Raw genomic sequence first — 19,710 nt, forward strand, 5'->3', positions numbered from 1 at the left:
ATTTGTTATGTTTTGGAGACAAGATACCAGAAGGTTGAAAGCATCGAACATACCAATGTTGCACTTGGAATCATAACACAGGTTGTAAAACCAACTCTGGAAATGTATTTGTTGCCACTACCCCACACTACCCGCCACAATGCTGTAGAGCACATAGTTTTTGATTGCCCACAATTCAGAAAACTGTCTCCTCAAGATCTCTTACAGGATGGAAAAAAGGTTAGCTGTATGCCAAAACTGCCTTAAAGGTGGACATCACCTACGACATTGTAATGTCGATCGCTGTCGTATTTGTGCAAGTAAGCACAACAAATTGCTGCATTTTGGCTCAAGACCTTCGTCATCTCGCTCCCAGCTTGCTCAACCTCAACTAGCTTCTGATTCCCATTCCAACGGAGTGCAAGTAGTTGCACAGGAATCATCACCTAGTTAATCACCTTCCACAGTGGCTCAAATTCTCGGAGCAGAATTTGTGTTGTTGGCCACTGCTGTCATCAATATTCAAAATAAATCAGGATTGGATTCCTTGTCGCGCCTTGCTTGACTCCGGCTCGCAACTAAACATAATGACCTCTAACTATCACGAACAACCAGCCCAACCTAACTGTAAACTTTGAAGACTGGAAAATACCAGCTTATCTACGTAATGCCGATCCCCAATTCTTCAGTCTCCAAAAAATTGACTTGCTGATAAGCGCTAGTCTTTTCTTTGATCTGCTGTGTTTAGGCCAAATAAAATTGGCCAATGGACTTCCCATTCTCCAAAAAACTTGCTTGGAAAACAAACTTGAACGCCAGCGCCAGCTGAAAGAGAAGTATATAGCCTTATCTTTAAATCATATGTCTCTGGTATCATTTGACTCCCAGAAACTGTGAAAATTTTATTTGCCACATCACTGCGTTTTAAAGGAAGATAGCACAACAACTAAGCTGAGTGTTGTGTTCGATGGCTCTGCCAAAACTTCTTCTGGATGTTCTCTAAACGAAATATTCATGGCTGGCGCCAAACTGTTTCACACTTTGTTACAGTTTTGAACCTTCCCAGTTGCTTTAACTGGTTTCATATGCAAGATGTACCGATGTGTACGGGTCAAGGAACCGGACAGCTACTTACAATGCAATTTGTGGCGCGACACACCCTAGGATGTAGTACAAATATTTAAGCTTGATACCGTCACCTACAGAACAAAGCCAGCTTAATTTCTATATGTCAGAGCCATGCAACAGCTAGCAGAGGACGAAAAAACGTCGTTTCTAATTGACGATAAAATTCTTCTACGAGACTTTTATGTCGATGGCCTCAACACAGGAGGTAACTAAACCGAAGAAGTCTTGAAGATCATGCGACAGACCATAGTATTACGGGATAAAGGTCATTTTAAATTAAGAAAATGGTGCTCAAATGATCCTGGTACTTTGAAGGAGATTTCCGATTCAGAAAAGGATTCCTTTCTTAAATTGATGATAGATTCAATCTCAGATATTCTGCTATTTTCCACATCGCCCATGAAAGCAGCAAGCGAGTTACAATCCTGTGGCCGAGGGAGGGAAGCTTCAAAAAAAAAAAAAAAAACAACTGAGCAGTTTGGCGTATGAAATGAGAATGAATCTTTTTACTACAAAAGTTGTATGCTTCTCGCAAATGCGTCTTCGTCCGAGTTCGTATTGGCGATCTTCGTTGTACTTTCGCTCGGCTCTCAGTCCCTTATTGTTGGGTCGGTGTTGTGTCTCTTTGCAGTACTGGGTAGACCGAGAGAGGGGGTATGTTAACTAGAGGGGGTATGTTAACTCCTCCCACCAGTCCGAAGAGAAGGCCGTAAGGGGAAATGGCCGGATCGGAGAAAGGTGATTAGGCGACGTGTTGTTGGTATATGCCACGAACTCCGAGGATATTATGAATTTAACAATTTAAAAAAAAAATGGGTATCTAATGTTAGACATGAATGTTGTGTATATAAACGTTACAACTATTGCTAAACTTACATTTTGTTTACATATTATCTATCTTATATTATTATTTTTTTCTTATGAAATAACAGTTTAGGGATAATTTTTAGTTTACTGGCTTTTGGCTATCGACTACTTTGTTTACATAATCAGAGTGTCTATATTGAAGCTATTCCTACTTTATAATGAATAAGTGTTCTTTCCTGTTAATGTGGGCTTTTATGTTACTTAGTTTGATAATAATATATTTATTAAATTGTGCTTATCTATCTTATGTGCCACTGCCACTGTTTTCTTAACTGTTTTTATAATTATTTGTTTGTGTAACTTTTGACCTTTAGTTGTTAGGAAAATGACGCCTTTGTCTCTATCTACTTTGTGTAGTGAAAATCTCGGTGTTATCTTGTTTCTACGGTTTTATTTTCTAAATATTGTATCATTAGGCTCGACTTGTACTGGTGTCATCATATCGTAGTACATGACGAGCGTTGTTGCCATTATTATAGTTCTGTTGTCGTGGTATGTAGCGACTGTTGTAGTCGTTATTGATTGGTTGTTTTTTTGCGTATGGGTGATTCCTGTAAAATGGGCTGTCGCGTCGTCGGTTTTCTTGGTGTTTGTTCAGGCTTCTAGAGAAATTTAATTCAATCTGTCCGTACTCGTAAGCTTTCTCGATTGTGTCTGGCCTTTGATTCCTAATGGCTGACCTAAGTGGGTCCTTTAATCCAGTTAGGAATGTATTTAGGCAGAATCTATCGTATTGGTCACGTTTGGCCGCGAGAGAGTGTCCACTAGGGTCTGCTTCTCTGGCGAGTGACATTAAATCGTTTCTTATTTTAGCGGCTGAGTAATACAATTTTCCCATACTGAGTCCGTCCGGAAGATTGTGTAGAGTAAGGTTGAGGTTTGTTTTGATGTCATCCCAACTAAGGAGTAGATCGCAGACATTCAGTGCTTCGTCTGCCCTGCCTTTATTTTTGTCACGGATAGTTCCAAGTAAGTACTGTCCGCCTGTTGTTTGAATTTTTGTAATAATAATTATATATAATTATATATTGGGGTATGGTTATGGTACGTGTAATAATATGTGTCATATAATAGGTAATTAATAATATCTTTTTGTGTAGGGAAAATTTTGAGTGTTTGTTTGGCTTGTTTTGCTTTAATTTGTAGTAATATATTGTATTATATTTTGTTATACTATGTATGTAGTAAGTTTATTTTATAGTGTTACTTTATTGTTTAATGACAACTTTTTATAGTACACTTTATATTGTATAATGACAATGGTTCTTGCTTATTATTGTTTTATTGTTTGATGACAATTTTTTAGCTCTAGTTGTATAGGTATATAGCGCGATTGAAAAACTTGCGACTGCTCTCGTTCACCATTCTACTCGAAGTCCCTCCTTTTATGTTTTTTCGTTAATAAGCGTTGCCACTGCGCGTTACTCTCTTGCTCTGTCTTTCATTGTTCATTTTAGTTCCCTGATCTGGCTCATTTCCCACAATCGGCCCTCCTGATACATCATTCGACCCGAATGAATTTCCCCACGGCGTCATATATTCTGCGACTGTCGATGTCCTAAAAGGTCCATCGCCGTCTCCAAGTTTTTCTACGTCGTACCTTCCGTGCTTGTTTATCTTAACAACTTTATAAGGTCCTAGACATTTTCCTTTCAACTTTAACCCAGTTCCGTACTGAGTACGCTTAATAGCTGTTTTATAAATTTTTTCCCTTTTGCGCTTTAAATCGAAAACCCTTTTATTTTCTGTCTGCAACTGTTTTATGTCTTCGGAAGCTCTATCCTTCACTTAGGATTCCTTTATCAATAAATTAAGCTCTAGATCATTTGGAAGACGCATTTCAGTGCCAGTCAAGATTTTAAAAGGCGACACTAAAGTGCTTCTAGGCGGTGTGCTATTGATTATTTGCTGCACTTTACTGACATGCTTATACCAGTCTCCTGCACTTTCATGACTTAACTTTGACAACATCGACACTACTGTCTTATGTATTTTCTCCACCTGACCATTTCCACGTGGTACACCTGTTGTAATCACTAGATGCTGATTTTTCTGCTCCTCACAATACAACTTAAATGCCTGTGCAGTGAACGCAGTTCCACATCATAGAGGATAAAGGATTTCCAAAATTAGTAGCCTGACGCTCTAGACAACTTACAACTTCCTCTGCTCCTGTGCTACGGGTGGGATACAACCATACAAATTTAGAAAAACTAAAGCTAAAATGTGGTGGTAGCGCTTGCTCGTCATCTCCATTTGCCCAACATGGTCAATGTGATACGTCATCAATGGTCTATCTCCCTTTTCAATCGGGGTCAAGAAACCTTCTTTCTTCCCAGCTTTCGAATTAAATACAATACACTCCACACAACTGTCCACAACACGAACAACCTTTTCTTTAAGTTTTGGTATGAAGTAAGATTTCACAACTAAATCTTGAGTTTTCTTCGCAGCAAAATGTCCTTGCTTATGAGCAATCATGATTATTTCATTTTCCATCTGCGACGGTACAACAACAAGTTCGCGATTAGGATCTTTAAAAAGTATTTGGTTTTCTATATAAAAATCTTCATACCCTTTATTTTCTACAAGGCTTCTCACTACTTTCGTCCATTCATCGAGTAATTGTGCTTGTTTCAAGAGATGTACAAAAGTATCGCTCAGCATAAAACATGATACTCTACTCAACGAATCAACATGTCTCATTCTCGTCCCTGAGCGATGTTCTATTTGATAATCAAAGTCTTGGAGGTATAATGCCCACCTAGCTACCCTCAAAGGAACGTCCTCCTTCTTCATCGTCATAGTGAAAACGCTGCAGTCAGTCATATTCTTAAATTTCAAACCTAACACATACACACACCACTTCATTAATGCACTGATAACTGCAAGAACCTCAAGCTCATAAGAATGATAATTTTCTTCGCATTGGTTAGTCTTACGACTCATGTATTGAACCGGATGAATCAAACAATCTTCTGGGTCTTTTTGTAATATTACACCACCGAAACCATATTTTGAAGCGTCTGTATGGATTTCCGTTTCTAATTTAGGATTGTACAATTTCAATACTGGACTCGAAGGTAATGCTACTTTCAACTGTTTAAACGCTACCTTCTGCAGCACATCAAATTTAAAAATAGTATATTGCCTTAACAAGTCCGACAAAGGCTTAACAGTCACTGCAAAAACTTTGACAAATCTACGAAAATACGACGTCAATCCTAAGAATCTTTTTTTATCATTTGGCAACGGAAAATTAACGTTATCACTTGTCTTCTCTCCAGAAGGCTTAACAGTACCACCCTCAACTATATACCCCAAAAAGTTAACTTTCATTTGCAACACCTGACATTTCGACCAATTTATTTTTAATCCATTTTCACTGGCAACACTTAACACCTTCTCCAGCTTTACCTTCACACACATTTTTACTGGTCACAATCACATCGTCCATGTATACTCCTACATCTCCACTGTTGATTAGTTTCCCTAAAACTGCCATTATGAATCAAGTAAAAACTGCAGTTGAGTTTGTAATACCAAAGGGCACATACAGAAATTCGTACTGTCCCTTTTGTGTTACAAAGGAGGTATATTTCTGGGATTCTACGGGCACATGAAAAAAACCGTTAGTTAAATCTAAAGTCGTATACACCAAAGCACTCTAAAGCTTTTCGATAACAACGTCAACCTGCGGGATTGGAAAGTGATCACGAATTATCTTTTCATTTAATTTCCGATAGTCACAACAGTCACGTTTTTTCCCATTCTTTTTCGAAACAAGCACCACTGGTGATGCGTATTCTGACACACTCGGCTTTATAATCTTGTCACGCAACCATTCCTGAACTTGATCATCCACAATCTTTTGTTCACACTCTGCCAAAAGTCTTGGTTGTTGGAATACTGATATATCATCGGTTAATAGTATTTTCATCTTCACTGGTGTCGAACAATTTCGAATTGGCTTATAATCTCCAATTAGACTTAAAGCTTTTTCTTTTTGCACACTACTCAAATGCGATAAATCAACCTCACCAAATATGTCAGCCTGCTCGACACCCAACATGCACATACTTTTGAATTCAACAAACAACTAAATTTTGACAAAATATGCCCTTCACCTTAGAAGTTCTTTGACCTTAAATCTATATTATTTTTGATCAATTGGCACCATGCGAAAAATTCTTGTTTTATTCTCCTAGAGAATAAGAGGAGAGGAGAGGAGAGGAGAGGAGAGGAGAGGAGAGGAGTGGAGAGGAGAGGAGAATAAAACAAGTTCGTTCACAAAATAAATTTCAAAAATAACTTTATATAAGAATATTTGTCATTATAGTATTCATCTTGCGGTGTGTGAAAAATTAATAAGGCAATGATTGTATTGTGATAGTCTTTCATTTGCATCCCATATGATAGTGCTCTCAGAGATTTGGTTAAAGCCGGAGATACTTAACTCCGAAGTCTTCCCAGGTATGTACACTATATATAGGTTTGACCAAAGACACTAGAATAACAAGATGCGTAACGCCATACGATTTTTTGGCACACGATTTTTTCGCCGTGGCTCTGGAGGTGGCTCCAGGCTCTCTCGAATTTTTGTTAGAGAGCGAGAGAGCGAAGAGCGCTACAGCGAACAGCTCTTTTCAACGCATAAAGTGATAGCAGACAAAATATGCCCTTCACCTTAGAAGTTCTTTGACTTTAAATCTATATTATTTTTGATCAATTGGCACCATGTGAAAAATTCTTGTTTTGCATTGCAAGTTTAAAAATAGATTAGAAATAGCCAAATCTATGTACACATTATCACAAAAATAAATTTCAAAAATGACTTTATATAAGAATATTTGTCATTAGAGTATTCATCTTGCAGTGTGTGAAAAATTAATAAGGCAATGATTGCTGAGTGCTTGTGTCCGCACTTCGTGCCTCAAGATATGAACAAAGCAAAGACACTAGAATAATTCTAGTGTCTTTGATATGACTTTTGCAATAAACAGTTATCATATTTTTATGAAATTTATGAAATTAATTTATTTAAATTTTAAATTTTTAAATTTAATTATTTAGTATATTTATTAAGTCATTTAACATTAAAAATGTTTCAAAAAAATATTTCGCTTTTAAAAAATGGTCAGATGAGAGACAAATTAGAATTAAACATAAATATAAATGTGTAAACGGTAGGTAATTCGAGCGGCGATTATAACAAACAAATTTAAAAAGCTTTAAAATTATAATAGTCAGGGCGCGAATTTTTAAAAATTATTTTATTTTATCATATAGCTACGAAATTGGCAAAAACTTCCCTAATATGTACAATGTAAATTCGTTTCTTCGATCAGAATTGATTTCGGCCCGAAAATCGTCTTCTAGCACAACACGTTCTCGTTTTTACTCACACAAGCAAGCAAATTCTATTTTTAGATTTCTTACGCTCTCAGCGGGAGCGAGCGGAAAGAGAGCAATTTTGGCCGTCACTAAAAAAGTGGCTGCATATTGCCAAACCAATGTATGGCCGTTACGCATGTTGTTATTCTAGTGTCTTTGGTCTGATCGTCACTCCAGACGGTGAGGTGGAGTCTTAATTGCGGTTAGATCTACCCTCGCGTCGGAGGAGTTACTTTCGCTTTTAAAAAATGGTCAGATGAGAGACAAATTAGAATTAAACATAAATATAAATGTGTAAACAGTAGGTAATTTGAGCGGCGATTATAACAAACAAATTTAAAAAGCTTTAAAGCGAATTTTTAAAAATTATTTTATTTTATCATAGCGCTACGAAATTGGCAAAAACTACTCTAATATGTACAATGTAAATTCGTTTCTTTGATCAGAATTGATTTCGGCCCGAAAATCGTCTTCTAGCACAACACGCACACATATACGCGTTCTCGTCTCTTGTTTTTAAACACACAAGCAAGCAAATTCTATTTTTAGATTTCTTACGCTCTCAGCGGGAGCGAGCGGAAAGAGAGCAATTTTGGCCGTCACTAAAACCAAACCAATGTATGGCCGTTACGCTTATTGTTATTCTAGTGTCTTTGGTTTGATCGTCACTCCAGACGGAGGGAATTATTATACATTCAGACGAGACTTAACACAAGCCCAACAGAACAACCCACTTAATAACCCTCTTAACTTCCAACCTTCGACATCAAATAATATTAACAGACAAGGGCAAGTAAAAAGACAACGCGAGAGTCAGAGTGACCCAAGCAGGATGGATGTACATTTTCATCAAGCTGCCTCGGACACTCAAGTGATAGAGAAGGACACACAAGTCCCTATGTAAAAATAAGTCATCATAAGAGAACCTACTTCAGTGTGTCCGTCTGCTCAAAAATTCTACATTCACAAATTCTCCGATAATTATGATTTCCTGTTAGGTCGAAAGTATCTAGAAGATACAAAAGCTAAAATAGATTATGCTAACGAAACAGTAACGAAACAATTATCATATTAAATTATTTAGTATATTTATTAAATCATTTGACTTAATATGATGTAACATTAACATTAAAAGTGTTTCAAAAAAATTATTTCGATTTAAAAAACCACCCCACAACCACTGTCGTCACATGTTGATCACTTCTTTAGAATTAGAACGATAAGCGTAGTGGGAATTGTTGATCCCTTGTCCGTAGTCTGGCTGTGCCAGTTACAATCCTGTGGCCGAGGGAGGGAAGCTTCCAAAAATACAACTAATCAGTTTGGTGTATGAAATGAGAATGAATCTCTTTATTACAAAAGTTGTATGCTTCTCCCAAATGCGTCTTCGTCCGAGTTCGTATTGGCGATCTTCGTTGAACTTTCGCTCGGCTCTCAGTCCCTTATTGTTGGGTCGGTGTTGTCTCTCTTTGCAGTACTGGGTAGACCGATAGAGAGGGGGTATGTTAACTAGAGGGGGTATGTTAACTAGCGCTCTGTCCTGTCTACAATTGTTCGGTTTTACGACACTCTTGGTCTTATCTGCCCAGTCATAACGAAGGCCTAAATCCTGCTGCAGGAAATCTGGAGAAAAAACTTGACTGGGACGAAAACTTACCTTTGGCGCTTCATTCTGCTTGGCTAAATTTGTCTGCTGATTTCTGTTTCACCCAGAAGTTTTCTCGTCTCGCTCTATCGTGGTCGAAATCCGTGGATTCAGTCAAAATCTCCATGTCTCAAAGTCAACGAGTAGCCCACCTTTTCTGCGCTAAAGCCCGTGTTGCCCCATTAAACCCCCTCTCGCTTCCAAAATTGGAATTATGCGCGTCAGTATTCCTGGTATACTATAGTATACTAATGCGGGAAGTCATGAGGCTTGGCTAATTTTCATGCCACGTTTATTGCTGATCAGATTCTGCTGTGGTGCTGTTCTGGATTCGAGCTTGAAACTTATCATTCGCTACATTCAGATGGCACACCTTACCGAGGACTATAATGCCCTGCTCAACAGTCGACAAGTAAAATCATGGAGCGATTACATCCCTCGCATCCATCATTGACAACTTTGGTGGCAGACTGAAGCACTCATCTTTTTACTATGTCGCACAGCATCCGCTATTATTGACACGTCAGCACCCAGACACTCGCCATTATACTAGACAAATTCGTCGCAATCTGCATTCTGGACCTCGCGCACTACTCGCTATCATCCGACTGCAGTATTGGCCCATTGGCGGTCGCAAGACAACTGCAAGTGCAGTCAGCAAATGCATCATATGTTTTCGAGCCAAGCCACATATAGCTTGTCACAACAGCATTCCTTAAAGGTCACTGGTCTGGACTTTTGCGGCCCATTTTATTACAAAAATCCTCTTCGGAATAAAGCATCAAGTGCTATATCTGCATCCTTATCTGCTTTTTTCTCCACTTCTGCATTTCTTTATGCATTGCGTCGATTTATACATACTCGTGGGAAGCCTGCACGCATATGGTCCGACAACACCATTATTTTTGAAACCATGTATTACGAAAGAAGTTAGCTCCAAGAGGTTAGTGATTGTTGATCTGCGTTTCATAAAACCGTGCTGACACGTTGATATGATTGATCTACAAAGGTGCTGCAAACAATAAAAACATATTTGCGTTGCCTGCGGGGATCTGCACGTATATGGCACTTGACCGGCTAATAAACTTCATCCAAATTAAAAATAATGTTGCAATTGTGGTGAAAACCACACAGCTAATTACCGGGGATGCCCTGTCAACAAAGATCACATGTCACATGAACAAACGAATTGCTTCGGCTCGTAGTACTAGTAATACCCAAAAATGTATGGTACCCTCCCAATCGTTTTCTAACATTTTCTTTTCCAACGACAAAATGTCAAGTGTAGTGCCTTAAAACGGGAACGGAAGGTCCTGCGTCCACAACAGAATTCTCAAAAGCACCGCAACATCGAGCCGTGGCAGACAACCCAAAAGTGCCATCGAAAAATGATGTTATCATTCCAAGCAACGATGACGGAATTTAGGTCGTTCATTAGAACAACGATCTTACGGAAGCCATAGTACAAGTACTTGCACCTTCAACATTCAAAATAAAAAAAATGCCAAAAAAGTACAATTTTCCAATAAGTGCCAACGTGTTCTACGCCACTAATCACCCGGGTGGAAAAGCACATGGAGCAATAGGCAAATTGGTCAGTATTCGCATTAAACATAACTTCCTTGATCGTTTTGAGAAAAACTACCTACAACATGTGGAACTACAACCAGGAATAAAGAAGGATAAGGAACATCGCCGGTATATTGAGAAACTATCGCCGAACACAAGGCAGTCATTGCGGAAGGTAAATCTTTCCCTAAGTATGCCTATGGAATTTACACCTATTTGCTGTAAGGTGCAAATGCAAACATGTCAAATTAACTAAGAAAACGCATTCACGCTCTCCACTAAGTTTGAACTACAAGGTGCTGTTATACAACAGAGTTCTGAAATTAATATGGACATATGGATGTCAACTGTGGGGCAATGCATGCAACAGCAACATTGAAATAATACAACTAGCACAATCAAAAATCCTGTGAACCATAATTGGTGCGCCTTCGTACATAGGGAACGCGAACATCCAGTTGTCAACATCCAGTTGTCAAAACTGAAATTGTACAGCAGAAGACTAAATACCTAAAGCGACTTGCAACGCATCCAAATCAATTGGCCAAATCACTTATAGAAGTGAATAATCACACGCGCCTCCAACGATTCACCTTTTATAGAGAAAATTTAATACAATTTCACCACCCCATTGAAAAAAAAAATGTTCTCCACTGTCATCGATACCAATACTGGCTGACATGGAGAAGCTTCAATACCTCAAGTCTTGCCGTTGGTCCTTTAGAGGTTACTGATGCAAATTACCCGGCTGCCCTAGAGTTGTTGGATAAGCGCTACAACAATTAGCGGCTTATTTTCGAGACTTACATTTCGGCGACCATGAACCTACCAAAGGTAGAGGGTTCATCTTCTGTAAAGCTACGTGAACTGTCCGGCCAAATTAATTTGCGTTTAGAAGCACTTCACTACATGGGCACCCCTGTGGAGTGTATTTTCGTTTATTGTCTTCTCCAAAAGGTCGACCGTGAAACCCAGCTATTATAATGGGATGCTGCTCCCACTGAAAGGCTTGCAAAATGTAATGATTTTTTTAAGTTTTTTGAAACAAGATGCCAGAAATTTGAAAACATCGAACGTTGCTCTTCGAATCATGCCACAGGTTGTAAAACCTATTAAAGCCATCCACAACTCTAGAAATTCATTTGTCGCCACTACCCCTGTCGCTTGCTGCCCTGTCTGAAATGCTGAAGACCACATAATTTTTGATTGCCCACAATTCAGAAAACTGTCGCATCAAGATCGAATACAGGAAAATGCCAAAACTGCCTTAAAGGTGGACATCACCTACGACATGGTAATGGGGATCGCTATCGTATTTGTGGAAGTAAGCACAACAAATTGCTACATTTTGGCTCAAGACTCAACTAGCTTCTGATTCCCATTCCAACGGGATGCAAGTATTTGCACAGGAATCATCACCTAGTCAATCATCTTCCTTAGTGGCTCAAAATCTCGGAGCAGACTTTGTGTTGTTGGCCACTGCCGTCATCAATATTCAAAATAAATCATAATCTTGGGTTCCTTGTCGCGCCTTGCTTGACTCTGGCTCCCAACTAAACATAATCACCTCTAACTATCACGAACAACCAGCCCAACCTAACTGTAAACTCTGAAGACTGGAAAATACCAGCTAATCTTCGCTTGGCCGATACCCAATTCTTCAGTCCCCAAAAAATTGACTTGCTGATAAGCGCTAGTCTTTTCTTTGATCTGCTGTGTGTAGGCCAAATAAAATTGGCCAATGGACTTCCCATTCTCCAAAAAACTTGCTTGGAAAACAAACTTGAACGCCAGCGCCAGCTGAAAGAGAAGTATATAGCCTTATCTTTAAATCATATGTCTCTGGTATCATTTGACTCCCAGAACCTGTGCAAATTTTATTTGCCACATCACTGCGTTTTAAAGGAAGACAGCACAACAACTAAGCTGCGTGTTGTGTTCGATGGCTCTGCCAAAACTTCTTCTGGATGTTCTCTAATCGAAATACTCATGGCTGGCCCTACTTGGCAGCCCAAACTGTTTCACACTTTGCTACAGTTTTGAACCTTCCCTGTTGCTTTATTTGGTGACATCTGCATGATGTGCCGATGTGTACCGGTCAAGGAACCGGAAAGCTACTTACAATGCAATTTGTGGCGTGACACACACCAGACTAAAGTATTTAAGCTTGATACCGTCACCTACAGAACAAAGCCAGCTTGATTTCTATCTGACAGAGCCATGCAGCAGATGACGAAAAAACGTAGTTTCTAATTGCCGCTAAAATTCTTCTACGAGTCTTTTATGGCGATGACCTCATCACAAGAGGTAACTCAACCGAAGAAGTCTTGTAGATCATGCTACAGACCATAGTATTACTGGCTCTACTAATGCGGGAAGTCCTGCAGCTTGGCTTATTTTCATGCCATGTTTATTGCTGATCAGATTCTGCTGTGGTGATGTTCTGGATTCGAGATGAGTCTTCACGCTTTCAAACTTTTATTTCTAATCGGATCTCTTTATTCAAGGAACTGTCAAATGCCATAGAATGGCATTATGTTCCTACAGCCTGCAATGCAGAGGACATACTTTCCAAAGGGGCACTTCCTAGTATGCTGATCGAGTCAAGTCTTTGGTCTCATGGTCCTGACTAACTTCAAGAAGATAAATCACACTGACTAGAATCTTGTCTCACTCCAAAGGTTCGCCCTGAGCTAAGGAAGAAGGCCCTCATCACTCTCTAGACCCCTGCCGACATCGACATCCCAACCACTTGTAAATTTGTCAACTCCTGGCAAAAATTGAAGCATGTTTTTGAATAGATCTTCAAATTTCGTTATCGTATCAGGCACACCGGTCTGGCTGTTAATCATCTTTCCGTAGGCCTGAAACTTATCATTCGCTCCATTCAGATGGCACACCTTACCAAGGACTATAATGCCCTGCTCAACACTCGACAAGTAAAATCATCGAGCTCAAATGCATCCCTCGCATCCATCATTAACAACTCTGGACTTATGAGAGTTGGTGGCAGACTAAAGCACTCATCGTTGGACTATGACGATCAGCATCCGCTATTATTGCCACGTCAGCACCCAATCACTTGTGCCATTATATTCGACTATCATCGTCGCAATCTGCTTTCTGGACCTCGCTTCCATTCCACTGCAGTTCTTTGCGGTCGCAAGACAACTGCAAGTGCAGTCAGCAAATGGATCATATGTTTTCGAGCTAAGCCACACAAAGCTCGTCACATTATGGGTGATCTTCCTGAAAACCGCGTAACAGCTTTATCGCTCTTATACATTGCTCCGTGCAGCAATAGATTCTGCATTCCCCTTTATGCTATGTTCCTTTCTCTCGATAGAGAGCGAGCAGAGCTGTTTTAATCTTTATTCTGTAAAACTTGTAAGTTCTTAACTTAGTAAGTTCAGTTACCAGTTAAGTGTTGATCCCACCAGTATTGCCGTGATACAGTTTAACTCTTAATCGGTTCGGTACGGGCACTGCCGCCGTTCGTTATACCCTACAGCCCTGTGTGGCGAAATATACTGAAATATTAATTATAACATTAACTCTGCCGTGTTTATAAATTGCCACATCATTTTCAAAGTCAATGCAGATCGCAACCTTAGAAAAGGAACTAACCAAGGCGAGGGAAAATGAAAGGCAAGGCGAGGCCGAAAGGAATCCCGTTGGAATCGGGTCACGCGGTACCGGTGTGAGCGGAGCGGCGAATGCAACGTTCAATTTGAAACGCTGTCAGCAGTAAGCGTAACGGTGACGCAGACATTTAGTGAATTAATTAAATCCTACCTTAATAGAGGAGCTGATGGCAAGCTACCTATAAGCAGAAGGATGGATTTGGCAAGGCATGCGGCTACGATACAATCATATCCGACAGTGGTGCATCTTAGTGAATGTTTACACGAGCTAAACCAGAAGCATTGGAACCGGAGGACCATATGCAAATCAATCCACTGGTTTCGAGATCCTGTCTTCTAGCTAAACGACTAAACGAGTCAGCGATACCAGACTGGGCAGCTATGGAAAGACGACCAGGTGAGACTGCCAGACAGCTACAACATGGCACTCAAGACACTCGTCATCATTGAAAGAAAAGTAAAGCACGATGTGGATTTCGTACGAGCTTATAGCGGAAATATGGATGATTACATCAAGAAAGGGTACGCACGAAGACTAGAGCCGCATGAAGTCATCCGCACCAGCAGTGGCAAGGTATGGTACCTGCCACCTTTTGGAGTTGAGAATTCAAACAAACCAAGGAAAAATTATACTAGTTTTCGACGCCCGGGGTAAGGTGAATAACTTGTCGCTTAACTCAGCACTATGTAAGGCCCCTAGCGCTACAAGCCCCTAACAGCAGTGCTCTTCCACTTCCGGGACGGATCAATTAGAGTGTGCGCAGACATCAAGGAGTATTGAGTATTGATGCAACCAGAGGATTTATATATATACGAGATGCAGGTGATGTCATTCGGAGTGAAGCGGACAATGTGAAGACCGTAAACGTCTCACAGTACAGCAGTGCGGTCCTGGCGATAAACGAGTACCACTGCGTCGACGACTACGTGCACAGTGTCATGAGCAAGAATGAAGCTGTCGCAATTTCCTCAAGGGTTAGAGAAATACATGCGCATGCCGGGTTTGATTTGTGCCGGTTTTCCTTTAGTTCGGCAAACGTGGTCAAGGCTTTGAATCCACAAAAATACAACACATCAGTTAAGTTATCCGAATCTAAGGAAAAAATGCTGGGTATGTATTGGCAGCCAGCTACAGATGACTTCAAGTTCAGTGTCAAGTTCCATTGAGTGCCCAGAAGCGTGATGAATGGAGAACGCGACCCTACCATGAGGGAGTTCCTAAGCCTCGTCATACCCACGTTTGACCCGATTGGATTTTTGAGCAGTTACATGGTGACTGCCAAACTGTAAATGCGAGAAATTAGGCGAAGAGGAGTCAATTGGGACAATCCGCTCCCAGGCGAGTTGGACACAGTCTTTGAGAGCTGGCGACAAGAGATGAGATGAGTATAAAGACGTATGTTCAAAAACCAAATGTGCTCCCATGAGGACGATGTCAATCCCTCGACTGGAACTACAGGCAGCTGTACTAAGTACGAGACTGATGGACACTGTCAAACAGGAGCACGACTTGGAGATCAGCAGGTCACACTCTGGACTGACTTTAAGACCGTGCTGCTTTGGATTAGCAGCACCCACCGGAGGTATAAGCAATTCGTTGGGAACCGAGTGGCAGAAATCATACAAATGCTTCCCAATGGACGTGGCTACCGTTTGCCGAAAACGTGGTAGACGAGGCCACCAGGCCGCGTTGATTTCAGTCAAGGTTCACGGTGGTTAAGCGCACCGCGACGGATGTGCTCCACAGGCCGCTGAGAAAGAAGAGATCAAATGTGAGTTTGCATTGGTCATAGCGAATGAGTCGTTCGTTTCTTTGCAGAGATTTTAGAGTTTCAACCGACTGGTAAGGACGACAGCAAGGGCCCTACGGTTTCTTCGACGGAGTCGCAAGCTATGCAGCGAACCCTATGGTGGCCCAATTATACTGTCGCACAAGAACGCACTGGCGGAGATAATCGTTCATCACCATGAGAGAATGAGCCACCAAAACTTTTGGGCCACAATCGGCGAGATCCGTCGCAAGTACTGGATAACAACCATAAGGAGACTGCTACAGAGACTAAATTTAACGTTGCGCAGGGCGCGACTAACGCAGCCTGAGATGGGCCCCTGCTAGAGGATCGACTTGAGGCAAAGGAATGGCCGTTTAAGTATACTGGCCTGGATTATTTCGGATCATTGCATGTGACAATTGGACGACGTACAGAGAAGAGATGGGTGGTGTAATTCACATGCCTAACAACCAGAGCAAAACATTTGGAGATTGCCCATTATTTGTCAACAGATTCATGCATCATCGCTATGAGGAATATTATGTGCCTTCGTGAACCGGTGGACACAATAAGAAGCGACAATGGTTAGAACTTCGTCGGAACAGACAGAGAAGCAAAGAGATTCAGCGAAGTACTTGACCCAGATCCAGGGCGAGCTGTCATCGAAAAAAATAGAGTGCATACTGTCTGTAAAAACTGTCCAGCAAACCCAGCTGAGGGTGGAGCGATTGGTCCAGTGTGTAAAGAAGGTGTTAGCCCACACAATGAAAGAGCTCGCGCACAAGGAGCACGTGCTGGAGAACGGACCAGGGGCCCCAATGACACCTAACAATCTCCTGAAAGGTGTATCCGATATACCAAGTCTTACAAGGGGCGACGGACCGGCTTCCAGGGCATGTGCCACAAGAAAGCAATGGGAGAAGTGGTATCAGCGTATCGACCCAATGTGTCGCGGAGTTCTAGTATACATCTGCGATCCAGCCATACCACGCAGGGACTGGGAAAGAGGCATCGTCGATTAAGTGTTCAGCGATGAAGATGGTGCACCAAGACGAGCGGCGGTGAGGACTAGCGATACCCCCAAGTTAATACTGCGTCCCGCTTCGAAGTTAGCTGTTCTAGATGTGGTGAATGCTTCTTCTTCATGCACCTCTATCGATATTGATGATAATTTGGATCGAGTCATAAAGAAGTCAGAGTTAATATTTATTGTATTTATTTTAATGTATGTCGGGTCTGGTTTTACCTTAAAGAAACATTAAACTTGACTGGCAAAGTGAGTTCGACTAGCACTATCCAAAAGAGAGGAAGAGAATATTGCGGTACGCAAAATAAGAACATTTAAACGATTGTAAAATGATTTACTTATAGAATAAAACCTAACTCAAATGCTAACAGACCTTGCGGCCTGAGTTTTGTTAAAGGCATTACATGAATACCTGCAGAGGCTCTTCAATACTGATTATAATTTATTTTTCTATTTATATAAAACAGATTTAACTAATTAAGATATTATCATTTTCGTTTTATTCCTAAGCGTATAAACCGACAAATGGCCAAAAAACTGAAGACATTAGCAGCAGAGCGTTCATTAGACATGGTGGAACTTAAATCAAGACAATGTATTATAAATAGTTTTGCTGGAAAAATTAGTGAAATCGGAGAGCTGTCAATTCTTTCAGATGGGAAAAACGAAATAAAATCTGCAATTTTAGACGTTAAAAATGAAATATCAAAGTCAAACATGTCATTGGTACCACAAGAGTATATGGAATGTGGATTGTTTTCAGATGCCGATACAAAAACATCAACGATGTGTGCGAAGTTAACGGATATTTTAAATTCCGAAGTGTTTAAGGACCTGTGAAATGTTTTCATTATATATTTGTGAGATATTTATTAAATAAAATAAGTTATTATTAATTGCTGACTAAAACATTTTAAAATACAATAATTATATATTGAATTATTTATTTATTAATTATTCAAGGATAAAATGTTGTGGTAAACGTATTTGAAGAAGATCATTTCTTGTATAGATAGTTACATTGGGCCAGCGAGTATTCTGCAAGTACTCGCCATAAAATTATAACATTATCGCGCTAGTAACGTCAACAATATTTTTTATCTTTGCATATGGAAGTAAGGAGATAGATTAGACTCGAATCGCTATCCAAAAGTATTTTTAACTTTGCTGGTGGAGGAACGGAGACAGAATGAATTCTGTTCCGTATCTACAATTTAATTTGCCTTTGATTACAATATATAGGTACAATTATTTGAATTTTTGAGGTGTATATTTGGGGCCTGGATATAGTTAGTTAGTATTAATATTAAGTAGTTAGTATTTTTTGTAAACTTAGGTTTTTTGACAGTGACGTGGACTGGTAACATTATCACATAGCATGTATGTTTAGAATTGAAATTATTTTACAAAAACCATTGAAATTTAAACAATGTTAGTTTGTTTAATTTATTTATTTTCAGGTACCCCCGCCAGAAGGACGGAGGCACCGATTCGCTGGAAGCTTTAAACTTAGCTGTTCGATTTATTTTGCCTTTGATTACAGTGTGTGCAATATATAGGTACAATTATTTAAATTTTAGAGTTGAACATTGAGTGGGGTGAGTTTGGGGCTTGGACATAGTTAGTATTAATATGTATTAAGTATTTTTTATGTAAGCTTAGGTTACATATAGTGGCATGGACTGGTAACATTACCATATTGCAAGGTTTGTTTACATCTAACAATTTAAATTATTTTACAAAAAACTTGAAGTTTAAGACTAACATTGATTGATTTGTTTCTTTTCAGGTACCCCCGCCAGAAGGCCGGAGGCACCGAGTCGCAGGAAGCCTTAGGAGGCATTGCAGGTGAGTATTTGCTGAATTTTGGCAGGGGCCTGTTGGGGTCGCTGTGTGCGCGCCACTTGCAACATGTAAGTTATGTATGTATGTATTAAGTATGTATTATATATATATGTATGTATATTATGTATGTATTAGTTAACTCTTTGTCCAGATGTATTTCTCTCCTGTGTCCAGGAGTCTTCCTACTCAAGATTAGGTATGATTACTGTAGTTAGGAAGATTACGTTGGAGGGCTTGACTTCGCCCCCTTTGTAATAGTTTTAAAAATAGAATAGGTATAGATGAAGTAGATGTAATAGATTTGGTTTTGGAGCTCAGAGCCTCTGCTCTGTTTGAATCGGTTTATTCGAATGAATTCACATTGCTGTTCTTCGGTACAGCCACCCGCACATGGCGTGCTTAAGACTATGTGTTTGTTATATTATATACATATACATGTGTATGCAGAGGGCATACATATGTCATGTATAGCTTGACCACTTGAGCTGCTAAGTGCATGCTCAGCACTCTCACGCTCCGCGATCGGCTTATGTATATGCGTTAGATCGTATTTCAAGAGCTGGAGTGTTCATGTAAGTGTTGGGGGTCCTTTGCTTATTTACATATTAACTCTACTCTACATATTGAGGGTAGATACACGAGGTGTATCTTTTTAAAGAAATTACGTAATATATGTAGTCATTTTTAAAAAAAATTATTATTATTTTATATTTTTGCTATTTTTGTTTTGTGTTGTTGTGATCAGACCAATCGGTTGCATGATGATAATAAGAATAATTTGTGTGTTTTCTTTTGAATAAAATTGAGAGTTTAAATGTTTCGTATTTATTTGTTATTTAA

At 39.8% G+C, this 19,710-nt stretch overlaps 1 protein-coding gene across 1 annotated transcript in view, besides 1 other annotated feature; it reads left to right on the forward strand.

The window, feature by feature from the left end:
• ORY (Occludin-Related Y) overlaps window positions 1–17,865 on the forward strand; it is a gene marked incomplete at both ends in the record, with an annotated part of 56,595 nt that extends 38,730 nt beyond the window's left edge. Inside the window, one exon of the mRNA NM_001015498.5 lies at window positions 17,536–17,865. Within this exon, the coding sequence (NP_001015498.5) occupies window positions 17,536–17,865 (330 nt within the window). The remainder of the gene's footprint in view (window positions 1–17,535) is intronic.
• Window positions 6,474–7,527: a mobile genetic element.
• Window positions 17,866–19,710: the final 1,845 nt, after the last annotated feature.

Source organism: Drosophila melanogaster, chromosome Y (assembly GCF_000001215.4).
Source record: "Drosophila melanogaster chromosome Y".
NCBI lineage: Eukaryota > Metazoa > Arthropoda > Insecta > Diptera > Drosophilidae > Drosophila > Drosophila melanogaster.